This window comes from Oryctolagus cuniculus, chromosome 3 (assembly GCF_964237555.1).
Source record: "Oryctolagus cuniculus chromosome 3, mOryCun1.1, whole genome shotgun sequence".
Lineage (NCBI taxonomy): Eukaryota > Metazoa > Chordata > Mammalia > Lagomorpha > Leporidae > Oryctolagus > Oryctolagus cuniculus.
In genome coordinates this window covers 72,996,328-73,009,755 of record NC_091434.1, presented here as the reverse complement: position 1 = coordinate 73,009,755, position 13,428 = coordinate 72,996,328, and the positions used below count along the sequence as shown (strand labels likewise).

The 13,428-nt window shown below is 43.1% G+C and overlaps 1 protein-coding gene across 2 annotated transcripts in view; it reads right to left on the bottom strand.

Annotated features, from left to right (window-relative positions):
* The window catches only part of STK39 (serine/threonine kinase 39), a 335,022-nt gene that overhangs the window by 240,712 nt on the left and 80,882 nt on the right, over window positions 1-13,428 (bottom strand). For both annotated transcript variants that reach the window (XM_051848534.2, XM_051848536.2), the window contains exon 2: window positions 9,856-9,968. In XM_051848534.2, the coding sequence (XP_051704494.1) occupies window positions 9,856-9,968 (113 nt within the window). The remainder of the gene's footprint in view (window positions 1-9,855; window positions 9,969-13,428) is intronic.

Genomic DNA, 13,428 nt, shown 5'->3' with positions numbered 1-13,428 from the left:
GAAAAGTACCAACAGAGGAAAACGTATTCAAGAAAGAATGAAAAGTCACATACTCTATCCGGTATCATTTATAAAGGATTCAAAAAATGTCCCTTGTCACTTAGCTTTGTAATTATCTTCATGTGATTTGATATCTAAATTTATTCAAGTATAGTCCAACTGAAGGCAAGATTAGAAATAGGAAATTTCCAGATAATCTGCATAAAGGGAAACATTAAAAAAATAAGGAAGAGGAAAGCCTAAATTCTATAGCAACCTTAAGTAGTGTTTGTAGCCACGGACAGTCCACACTTTATATCCTCAGCTTTGGCACCAATGGATTCAACAAACCAAGGATGGAAAATGCTCAAAACAACTGACTCTGCACTAAACATGTACTGACTTTTTTCCATTGTCATTATTCCCTGAAACAACATGGTAAAACCACAATCAACCTAGCCCTTGACATTGTATTAAGTATTATAAATATATGGTAAGATGTTCACAGGCAAACATCATGTCATTTTATATAAGGGATTTGGGCATGCACAGATTTCGGTATCCACAGGGAGTCCTGGAACCAATCTCCAGTGGATGCCCAGGGACAGCCGTATTTAAAACTAGAAGGAGCAGAAGTGAAAGCGTGGTGTGTCCTGGCAGGTGGAGGCGTGGGAAATCCTCCAAAGCAGCAGGGGACTCTTCAAGGGTGAACAAACACCGTCTTGCTGACACAACAGGATGTGCCTCCTAGGCCGTCTTGCTCGGTTATGATGTCATCAAATTGAGCCTCTGCAAAAACTGTCTAAAAAGCACTAAAGAGTTTTGCTGGGAAATGTAGAAGCCGGTAGTATAGTCATTTTCCACAAAAAAAAAAAAAAAAAAAAAAAAGAGAGAGAGAGAGAGAGAGGAGCAAAACAGATAACAAAACAGTGATATTAGAACATGTTAAGAAAACTCAAGGAGGAAGAGCCATTTTCCTTCAGAACTGGCTAAAGACATTCATCAGAAGGGGAGCGCATTTGGCACAGTGGTTAAGATATCATTTACATCCCATAGTGCAGGACCTAGTTTCAAGTCCTATGTCGGCCTCCGATTCCAGCTTCCTAATAATGCATACCCTGGGAGGCACCGGGGGATGCCTCAGGCACTTGGGGCCCTGACACACAAGTACTTCAGACCTGGATTGAGTTCTGGGCTCCTGGCTTCAGCTCTGCCCAGACCTGGTTGTGACAGGCATTTGGGGAGTGAATCAGCAGATGGAAGATGTCTTTCTGACTCTACCTACCTCCCCTGTCAGTCTTTCTGCTTTTCAAATAAAATGAAAAAAGTAATAAAATGCTTCTCTTAAAAAAAAAAAAAAAAGACATACAAGGGCTGGCGCTGCGCTATAGAAAGTTAAGCTTCCGCCTGCAGTGCAGACATCCCATCCCAAATGGTCACCAGTTTGAGTCCTGGTGCTCTGATCTAATGCATCTGGGAAAAGTAGCAGAAGATGGCCCAAGTGCTTGGGCCCCTGCACCCACATGGGAGACCTGGAAGAAGCTCCTGGGCCCTGGTTTTTGCCTGGCCCAGCCCTGGCTGTTGCTGTCATTTGGGGAGTGAACTAGCAGATAGGGGATCTCTCTCTCTCTCTCTGTCTCTGTCTCTCTGCCTTTCAAATAAATAAATCTTTAGAAATTAAAAAAAGACACTCATCAACAAACAATATTCTTATGTAAGTACATACACACATACAGATGTATACACACGCACATATCTTATACAAGTAGGTATCAGGAGCTTACGGATTCTGAAACTCTGAAGCCACCATTCTAGCAGCAGAATCAGATTCCGCTACAAACAACTGTTTTTTGATCCTTTAATTGTCTGTGATTGAATGTAATTGAAAAAGTCGAGTCCGAGACATCATTAAACACACAAACAAGAGCAGCCATTTGCCTAGTGGTTAAGCTGCCTGTTGGGACACCTGGATCCCACATCAGAGAGCCTGGGTTGGAGTCCTGGCTCCACTCCCAATTCCAACCTCTTGGTAATGTGCATCCAAGGAGGCAGCAGTGATGGTCCAAGTGCATGGCTGCCTGTCTGCCACCATTGTGTAAGACTCAAACTGAGCTCCTGGCTCCTGACTGAGACCTGCTCCAGTCCTGCTTGTTGCAGGTATTTGGGAATGAACCAGCAAATGGGCACGCTCTCTCTCTCTCTCTCCCCCACTCCCTCTCTCTCTCTCTCTCCCCCTCTCCCTCTGTGTATCTGTGTATCTCTGTGTGTGTGTGTGTGTGTGTCTCCCTCTCTCAAAAAAAAAAAAGTGACGAAATAATAAATTTTAAGAAAAACACAAATATGCTTTCTTGTCAGCCAATTTGTACAACTGAAAGCTTTGAAGCCAGCTCTTGACACTACCCCTGTATCTGGCCTCATGGACAAACGAGAAGGAACAGGAGGTAAAAGGTGCATTTTTCTTCCAGTGTGTCCCCTGTGCTGTGTCTGGGAACACTGTGCTGTCGTGGGCTCTGCCGGGGAACAACCCTGCTGCAAAATGGGAAGGAACACTATGCTGTCGTGGGCTCTGCTGGGGAACAACCCTGCTGCAAAATGGGAGGGAACATTGTGCTGTTGTGGGCTCTGCTGGGGAACAACCCTGGTGCAAGATGGGAGGGAATTCTCCTACCCTCCTCCAACCTTTCTCAGCCGCAGCTTCACCCACTGTGGAAAAACCAAACCAAGACACGAAGAAGATAACACACGAAAGGGTTAAAACATCATTTGTCTCAACCCAAGCAACACTTCCCAGAAGTCTATGAGGAAGACAAAAGTGAAGCATAACCAGGGAGATGTCACTGAAAAGTTGTATCCCACGTGGGCATGTCTTGCCCATTTTCTCCTACTCTGAAAATGGCTGTGTCCTGGGTCTATATCACCATGAGCATAGAAACTCAGAAACACACATGCTCTTGCAATGTTAGATTTTCCTTACTTTTTTGGGGAAAAAAAGGATGAAATATTAGACATCTTAGCAAATCATTTCTAAAAGTGATTCAATTAGCATATTTAATCATCTGACTAAAATGTTTAAAAATGTTTTAAAATGTTTAAATTTGATGTTCCAAGAATAAAAGTTGTTTTCTCCAACCAAGTCATATAAATTCCTATGCTAATGTAACATAAAAATAAATTAGTTTGCATTTAGTGCATTTACTCTTTCTTAAAAAATGTTTAAATGTCTTCAAAATAATCCCCAAATTTCCCATTTGTAATCCTCTCTTCATTTGGGCTACACTTGGACAAAACCAAATTATATGAACATAATTACAAAGCTAAGTGGCAAAAGACAGATGATAATACAAAACTTCATTGCCAAGACCTGAAATGTTCAAAATAGTAGTGGATTTGGCAAAGCAGGCCTGCAGAGAGAGGCAGGCAGACAGACGAAGAGAACTTTCATTCACTGGCCCAGTTTCCAAATCCCTACAGTGGCCAAGAGCAATGCTGGGAGTCTGGAACTCAATGCAGGTCTCCCACCTCTGGCCTCCTAGAGTGCACATGGGCACGAAGCTGGAATCAGGAGCAGAGCTGGGATGAGAAGCCCCGTACTCCAACATGGGATGTGACCACCCTAACCCCTATATCAAACAAACTCTTGTAAGCCTACATTTTAGTGCTATGCCCTAGGAATATAAAATTCTACACCAACCAACCAAATGCAGTTTCTTGATGAGCTCAGATCTTAACAATTCATCTATTAACTAGAAAATTCTTAATTTCAAAACTAATCAAAAATACTTTCATAGATCCAACAACAACAAAAACAAACCTGCAAAAATCTTACTCTTTGAGGATAAGCTGGAAGCCTTTTAACCCGTACGGCCTTTCTCCAACAAACAAGATCTATAAAAGTCCAATACAAGTCCTTAGACTTGCTAAAACAGCACAAACAAGGTTTTAAGCTTTTTCTTTAATTCCACTTAAACTTCAATCAATTAAAAGGAAGAGAAGAAAATCTGTGACTAGAGGAATTATTCAGAAGCCCCCATATATAATTTAATTGAAAAAGGATGAGAGAAACCTGTGTGCTGTAATGGTTGGGGAAGAACTACTGATCTCAGATGATAATTAAGTCAAATAAATATCCTGATCTTTACTCTCCAAATAACCTACAAATCACAGCTAACTCATTCTCCCAGCAAGAAGGACACGAAAGAGATGAGAGGAGGGGGCAGCAGAATAGCAGATACAGAGAAACGAGAAACAATCAATGAAATAACAGCAGGAGAAAGCGAAATAACATCAGTGGCTTTGTTCAGAGGAAAGTCTTCATCTATCTATGAACACAGTCGCGAGGTACAGCAAAATACCAATGATACAGGCAGGAAACAGCAAATGTCTGAATCTCCTTCAAGGCTACTGAATGGCTGGTAAATTCCTTCACTATGTACACCAGGGGAAAAGATGGCCCACTATCGACCTGAATCCAAGAATTTACAGTGGATTTTTATTGTGCCATCTCAACACTAAAGTGACTTGACTCTATCCTGAATTACAGTGCATGATTTGCTAGTAATTGTTATTTTTGTTCAAGTGTTTTAAGAAGAGATTTTGTTAGAATTATTAAAAAAAAAAATCGTAGCACTTTGGGCCCCTTCTGTTAAGTCCTCACTGACGGATTAAGGAGCCTGAAGCCCAGAGGGGAAACTGATTGGTCCAAGGTCATGGGTGAGCCACTGTGCAGAGGACACAGCACCTGCCCTGGGGAGCTCTGTGCTCCTCCATCACAGGATTCGTCACTCGTCACTTTTCTATAGGAGTCATTGTTTTGAAATCACTTTGCTCACATCTATCATGAATCACAAACTAAAATATTTTAATGATCATTACATAACTTCATAAGGTAATCATTTAACTATTTTTCTCTTCCTTTTTTTTTTTTTTCTAACAAAGACGTACTCTGCACGACCCCACTGCCATGACTTCTCCTGTGAGTGTACCTCATCTGCCCCTGAAAATTAAACTGAAGTTTTAATTGGCACTGATGCATGTGCAGGCATAAGACAATGAAACTGGGTGTTCTGTAACTAGATATCAAAGACAGAGTAAAAGTACAACTCAAGATTAGAGGAAAAAAAAATTCAGAGTGATAGAGCCAAAGGCTGAAAATCAGAAAGTATTGTAAGATGATAAACTAAAATGTTCGGCAATCCCTGGGTAAGATAAATGAGGATATCCTGAAGGGCAGAACAAGCGAACTTGACAGTGAGTAGAAGGAAGGACACCGTGCTGTATTTACTGAATGTTTTTGTCACCTTGCAATAGAGGCTGGAAAAACAGATGCCATCCAAGAAGGCAGATTAACCCTTCTCCTATGCACTGACTTTAAGGAAAGCCAAGTGTGCCCTAGGGGAGCACCCCTGACCCTGGAGGAAGACCACAAACCAGGCAGCCATGCTCCTTCAAAAAACTCTCAAGGCCATCTTCCGACACACATGAGGCTACAAGACGGTCAGCCAGATGCGTCTGTCAGCTCCATGGGAAAGCAGGCACTCCCTCAACTGAAGACGCGCACTAAATGACAGTCCTCTCCCCATTGGCTGTGCTGTGTCCAGGAAGTACAGTGAAAGAGCGCAGATGTCCCCAGCTCAAAAAATCTCACCGCCCCAAAACGCAAATGAAGAGATGCAGTTCCTAGCTCAGGGCTCCCCAGGGAGCAGGAACCCTCTTTGTTTTCCTAACATCTAGCTCAGTGTCTGGCGTCTAGCGAGGTTTAATAATTATGGAGTTAAGAAGTTCTGCTCTCAAACTATAAATATCTCCCAGAGGGTGTTCAGCTAACTATAATTAGTCATTACACCACTGTGGGACTGACAAATGTGGAGTTAACAACAAATGGGGGACTAAGAAATCTCAGAAATTATCCAGGTGTCTACGTTGGGACGGCAAGGAAGACAAAACAGAACACAAGATCTTTATACCCAGAGAGAACAGGATAGTTAGAGGCCAGGCTCTAAAACACACGTGAAAATTCACAGGGATACACAGGAAAAGCACTGGTTTAATCACACTCCATTCATGGGATGTCAAGGAAAACATTTACTCGGTAGTATTCTAACAGAACTGTTGTTTAAGCCAAAATGAATTCTTAATACACACACAGCCTTGTCCTCCCACATTCACAGCCCAAACTCACTGTTTTTATAGCCAACACACAATGCAAAAGTTCACTACGTATTTGCCAAATAAATCAATCAACGCATATTAGATCTGGAAAAATCTTACCTCTGAGGAATAAATCAGTATTTATTTCAACAGTACACATTTGATTTCAAGTATCCATTATTTAGAACCTATGATCTCATCTAACATTTCTATTTTTCCCATCATTCTCAGGGAGGAAAGCTGGCACTACAATTAGCACTTGGCTACACAAATCATGACCGCTTGAATTCTTCTTCAGCAAAACCAAGAACCAACTTGGTGATAATCACTGGCAAAGCTATTGATAACCTCCACTACATAGAGAAAACAAGGTTCAGTCAGAACCAGTTGTCCAGAACTGCTGTGTGTCATCGTGTCTGACCCAAGTGTAAATCTTAACTCACTACATAAGGACAAGGAGAGTGGAGACAGGGCAGGGAATACGGCTGGGAAATGAAACAGTTTCACTGGGAAGGCAGTTGTTCCAGTGGCCAGCAAAAAGTTGATAACTGTGACTTCTATGACATAACACTCTCACAAGACAAAGATGTCAGGGCCATTGTTTCTTATAAGAACAATGGCTTCCAGTTAGCAACACATGGCACAGGCTATGAGATGATGCAGTGTACTGACCTGTATATAATATACACTCAGGGAATTAAAGGATTATTAGGATACCGGATGTCCAAACACTGCCAAAATGCAAACCCACAGAAATAATAGAAGTGCGAGCACCAGCAGTATTAGAAGTTGAAAGGATGACAGCAGCTCTGTTCCACACAATCACATGTGCCATTAACCAGGCCACAAAAGTCTGGCAACCTTAAGCAGATTATACAGTGAATTCACTTTCTTGTGAAATGGACACCCTAAAGAAATAGCCATTCTTCCCTCTCTTCAAATACACACACAACCAGACACAAAAACACCAAAGGTTCAATGCTAAGAAATGTTCAAACCAATAAGTGCATGTATCTTTTTATATTAAAATAACTACGCAAAAATACTCTATCACAACACAGGTTTTAAGGGAAAAAAGAAAAATAATTAACTACCACTAATATGCAAATTTATAAGTCCTAATAGCTCAGGTAGCTGAGCATAACCCATAAGAACTGTGTTACTTTTTTTCTGAAGATTTATTTACTTATTTAAAAGGCAGAATTACAGAAGAGAGGAAGACAGAGAGAGAGAGGTCTTCCATCCACTGATTCACTCTTCAGATGGCCACAACGGCTGGAGCTGGGCCAGGCCAAAGCCAAGAGCTTTTTCTGGATCTCCTAAATGATTGCAGGGACCCAAGGACTTGGGCCATCTTCTGCTGCTTTCCTAGGCACATTAGCAGGAAGCTGGATTGGAAGCAGAACAGCAGGGACCTGAACCTGTGCCCATATAGGATTCCAGAGTTTCAGCCTGGGGCTTTACATGCTGTGCCACAGTGCCAGGCCCAAGAGCTGCAGTCCTTAGAGGCTCTGCCTAAGTCACAGGTACTTCCAAATGCCACTGTCATGCTTGCTGGTCCACAGGAAAGAAAGAAAAGGGCCTGGAATTGCTACCTCCCTGTGATGGTCACCTGCATCCTCATACAGCCTCCATCCATAGTAGCCACATGCAAAGGGGAGACATGTAGTCTTTGGGAACCAAGGACCTGGGAGGGACTAGAGACCACAGCACCAGCCCAGTCCAGAAAGCCGACTGCAGAACTGCTTGGCCAAGTGCACACAAACCTTATACACGTATCCCATATATATACTATGCTGATGTCACAGAAGTGGCTGTGGGACCTCCCACAGAACACCACAAACACAGGCACATACAGGCAAATTCCTGTGTGGTACTTCCAAATAGTGCATAGGTTGAAATGTATACTTCAAAATTTTTTTTAAAAAAAGTTAATATATAATTGTGAATTGTTACAGAATTTGAAGACTTCCAGAGAGATCTTAGCGGTCCCCCAATGTAACTTGCTGTTTAGGTGAGTAAATTAAAGTTAAAAAAAAAAAGTTAGTGGCAGAATCAGTACCCGACTGTCCCTTCAGGTTGTTTCAATGCTTTTCTATTCAGGGAAAATGAGCTTGAAGACTAGATGAGAAAGGGCACAATCATGTTGGTCACCACTTTCGTAAACAACAGACAAGCAGTATGCACTAGTAATTTCCATAACAGATGAGCATGCTGCAATTTTGAGGACTAAAGCCTTAAAGGATGCAATTTTGTTTAGTTAACATTGAATTATGGAGTCCCTTGCTTGAATCTGAGTTTGGGCACACAATCTGTTGCTTCAACCTCAAAGAAATCTATGCATTATGTAGTCTAACTTGAAATGGAAGGCCAAACAGACCTGCAAAAGTATAGCTTCACCCTTGTACTTGATTTATACTAGAGTGCACTATAATTATGCCCAAAATAAAAGCTATATTCTGCATAAAGACAAAAAGCTGTTGTTAATGGCATTCCATCCCCGAAGTAGAATATAACAAAAGGCTCCTTTATTTGGAGCCAACTGTCATTATACTTTGTAGCCTGCATAGAGCTATTGGACTAATATTTGTACTGGGATTAGTATTGGGATAACCAATCAGTTAACTCCTCCATTGCAGTGTCCCATTATCCTCAAACAAACAGCCACAAGGAAAAACAGAAAATTGGCAGGCGGAATGACAACTCTATTTATGAGATTAAACTCTCAAACCCTTCACAGTTTGCTGGGCAACTAATAACCATTTGCCAAGCTGTTCATTTAATAATGAGTCAGTTAAGCCAAAAGCAAATGTTTCTTCAACCAACCAGTGCCACCGTCATCATCTCCACACTGACAAACTCCAATTATTTATGCAGTATACTTCATTTAGAATAAGTACAAGCTGCCCTGTGAGAAAAACCAATACCTCTCGTTAGCCAAATGCAAGCGACACTGCATTTTAAAAACTAAGACAAAGTTGTATGTGATTGTATAATTTATGAAAGCCAAAGTGACTAACCAACAGTCTGGGGAGAGTCACCCATTCTAGACTATAGGTCAAAAGCTAGCCACTGGGGCCAGCACTGTGGCACAGGTTAATCTTCCGCCTGCGGCGCCGGCATCCCATATGGGCACTGGTTCTAGTCCTGGCTGCTCCCCTTCCAATCCAGCTCTCTGTTGTGGCCTGGGAAAGCAGTAGAAGATGGCCCAAGTGCTTGGGCTCCTGTACCCATATGGGAGACCAGGAAGAAGCACCTGGCTCCAGGCTTTGGATTGGCACAGCTCCAACAGTTGCAGCCATTTGGGGAGTGAACCAATGGACGGAAGACCTTTCTCTCTGTTTCTCCCTCTCACTGTCTGTAACTCTACCTCTCAAATAAATAAATAAAATATAATATAATAAAATAGCTAGCCACTCAGTTCTGTAGTCAGTCATCATGTGGCCTAAGGTCACCCTTCATTAATAAAATGCAATGTCACTGATTGTCTCTCACCAGGGTTAATGCAGATGCAGCAAAACACTGCTTGTCAAAGCAAAGGAATGACCAGGTTACAACACACAAATCAGGTCTGACATCATTAATCAGGGAAGCAAAAAGTGACATAGGCAGCTTTGCAAGAAACACTTTATTTCAACCCACCAACACATTGCTCTTCCCCCACCTGCCTCTACACACCCATAAGTTAAGAAAAGCAACCAGCAGGGGATCCCCTTCCCTTTTACTTACTAATAGTTCATCCATACTGGTCTGGCATTTTTCCAAGTTGATCCGCTTTATTGCTACACGTTCTTGCCTGGGTTTGCACAGGGCAGCCTGAACCACAGCAGTAGCGCCACTGCCTGCAACAAAACAAAAGCACTGTCAGCTGTCAAATGGCACACTAGCTCGCTTGGTCCTAAATAAATACGCATGCATTTACAGAGTTGTCTACTCAAGGTATTTAAAACATTACCACCTGACATCTTTTTAAAGAATTTCCTAAGTCCTAAAACAATTACTGATGGAGGTGAGGAAAAGAAAAGGAGCATGTGGATTTTTCTACATGATGTTACATCTGAAGGCACGGGGACGTGGGGTCTGAGCATCTGTGCACAACCTCGTGTGGAAGCCTCTGTCATCCTCAGGCCCTGGTATTTTCTAACTTCGGTGCCTTTAAAATATCTCAGATTCCTTATTCACTTCCGCCCAAACCAAATCACGCTGCCCTGAGCCTGATTTGGGGTTTCCGTGAGACACCGGGACAACGTATGTGTTCCAGGCACTCTGAGTTTAGGTCAGGGCTTTCTCTACACTTAGAAAAACGTGGATCTACCCTGGAAGTCTCATGCTGAAAGCATGATGTTCAAGGATGTCAAGCAACATAACAGCAACGTGTGACTACAAAAGCTCTCAGTACTCACATGAATGTCCTATTTCTAAGGTTTCACGATCATCAGCTAATGCACTCAAACTCCTAGGAGACAGTCAGGCCGTTATCCATATTTTATAAGAGCAAAATGTAGATGTGGAATGATTTGTGGCAGGGAACAAAGAGCTCCTAATCGGATTTATATTCCATAAGGGCACAAAGACCCTCAGGTTAAGGCATCTCAATTCTGCAAATCATACCAGAAGTGTCATTCTAATTATATAAATCCTGTACTACTGCATGACAGCCAGAGAGAGAAATCGCCCGTGCCACGGATTGTACAAAAAGCCGCCAGATGTGACCATCTAGCTTTCTCCCTGATGTATTTCTCCTGGTAATATTTCTCAACTAAATCACTGAATATCATTAAAAAGGGGAAGCAGGTGGGGGATATTTCTGGAAATAAGGAAGCAAGGTCAGTGTCTGCTTTCCTAACAAGTGTCACAGAAAAGGAACTGCATTTCTAGTGCAAACCAAGGCTCCCATGCCCCAAGGAAGTACCCAAAGGCGTGTTTAATGGGGCTGGAGCTCTGCCTTGGATTTTCCCCATGGCTTCACCATCAGCTCTGGACCCTACACTGTAACTCCCCAAGCAAATCACCCTCATTTCTAAATCCAGGTCTCCAACATGAAAGCTCCCATTCCAGGAAAGCCGAATCTAGGACCACTCACTTTCTTGGAAGAAAGTCTACGGCTCTGACCACACCCGGAACAGGAGGCACTTTACTCACGGAACTGCCTTTACAAGCCTGCACAATCCTCTCTCTGTCTCCTTTTGTATGAGAGAAGTCGCACTGCTAGTAAGGGCCTGAGCCGAGATCTGGGCCAGGTGTGCCGGACTCCAAGGGCTCAGCCTGTTTCCTACTTCCCTCAAAGCCAGAGCACACCCTTCCCTTCCTCACTGGCTTTGGCCTTGCTAGGAACATATTTCTTGCAGTCCTATGTGATTCCAGATGGAATCACAAGATGGAATTCAAGATGGAACCACCAAGATGGAAGGTTCTGGTGAACTCTCTCTGCAGCCCAGTTCCAGGAGTCAGTGTCTCCGCCAGAGGTTGGCTCAGGGCCTCCCTTGCCCTGACCTCCCTGCTGTCTCCATCGGCTGAGCTCCTGCCCCGGCAGCTGATCCTCAGAGTCCTCCCAACGCAGGACTCGCCAGCCCTAATCCACAACGCTCCAAACACCAGAGCCAAACACTGCAAAGAGCCCTGCTGCCAGCAATGTGTATTTTCCAGGCCCCTGAACAAGAGTCCATCCCTGAAGGCAGCCACAGAGAAAGTGCTCAGTAGCTGGTCAGCACTGGGGTGGTGCCCAGCAGAGCAATCAACAAACATCTCTAACTAGCTCCTGACAGGAAGCCATTTTTTTTAACCCTACCTGCTGTAAATCTCCCCCAAATCCTACTCTTCCATCCTTAACCCTCATTCTAGAACATTCTCAAATCAGGGGAAATGAAAAACACAAAAGAAGAAAGCAAATTCCCAGAAAAGACAAGGCAGGTTTGTGTTTGGAATAGGGGGCTGTCCCTTATTGACAGCTAAGTCTCCTGACTGCCACAAACACAAGTGAGAACTAGGACACAGCGTAAGGACTGGGACAAGGTGGTGGGCAAAGTCTTTTGTTGGAGCTTTACAGCGGATCACTGTAGCTGCTTTACAACTGCACGGACTGCAGACCATCCAGCTACTTCGCACAGCTACACAGAAACACATGTGAAGCCCCGTGGCCCAGGATCACCACCGTGGAACGGGACTGAATCCTTCATTCAACACAGGGAGAAGCCAATCCGATCCAGAGATCTCCTCTCATTGCAGGAGATTCAGAACAGAGTTGAAGGCAGGGGCACCTGCAGGATCAGCCAGCCTAACCCCTCACTTTACACCAGAGGAAACAAGGGCCCGTGATGGAAAGGGATTGTTTTAATTGTTGTGCAGTGACTGAAAACCAGGATGAGGATGCCACGGCAAGCCAACGTTATCCTCATCTGCCATTCTCTGCACCAGGTTGGTGCTTTTCCAAATTGCCAGTCAGGATCCACTGCTCCTGCCATCAGTGCACTGTGTGGAGGTCAGCATTTTGGGAAAGGAAGTATCAGATGGTATCTCACAAATTAAGGGTAAGAACTGCTTTATGAAACTACGGTTTCAGCTGCACCCAAACTGAAGGAAAACATTTGTTTATTCTGAGTCACTCAAAAACTGCAGACTTCAGGTGGGCATATAACCTTGAGGTTAAGATGCCTACTGTCCAGCCCGCATCTCCCATCCAAGTATCTGCGTTAGAGTCCTGCTCCAGCTCCTGCTATCAGCTGGTCCTAAAGCAGACCCTGAGAGGCAGCAGTGATGGCTCGAGTGATCTGGTTCCTATCACTCATGCAATAAACCCAGATTTGGTGCCCAGCTCTTGACCTTGACTTGGCCCAGTCCCAGCTGTTGTGGGCATTTGGGGAGTGAACCATCAGAGCACTCACTCTCTCAAATAAATATTTGAAATATATATATATATACACACACACACAAATATATATAATATTTTCAAATCTGCTATCCTAGATAGATTCTCAGCATTAGAATAAATCCATAGTTTAAAAGGAAAGAAAGAGGTGACCTGAGTGTGTGATTCTAAAAGACATTTGGAAATAGTCTGTCTTGTTTTCAGGGTTTTTATGTACTTTGACAGTTAAAGAGGAAGCTAAAAGTGGAGGACTTGTAAATCCAAGAATTAGACAAGTGTTAGCAACAAGAAATAAAACAGTAGAAATTAAACAGCACCTTTTCTTTATCTGTTGAATAATATATGCTATCTACATGAAACATTAATATTTAGTATTTTCAAAAAAGTATGCACTGCTTTGGGAGTAAGAAGCTCTTGACATTTTATGAATTCCTCAT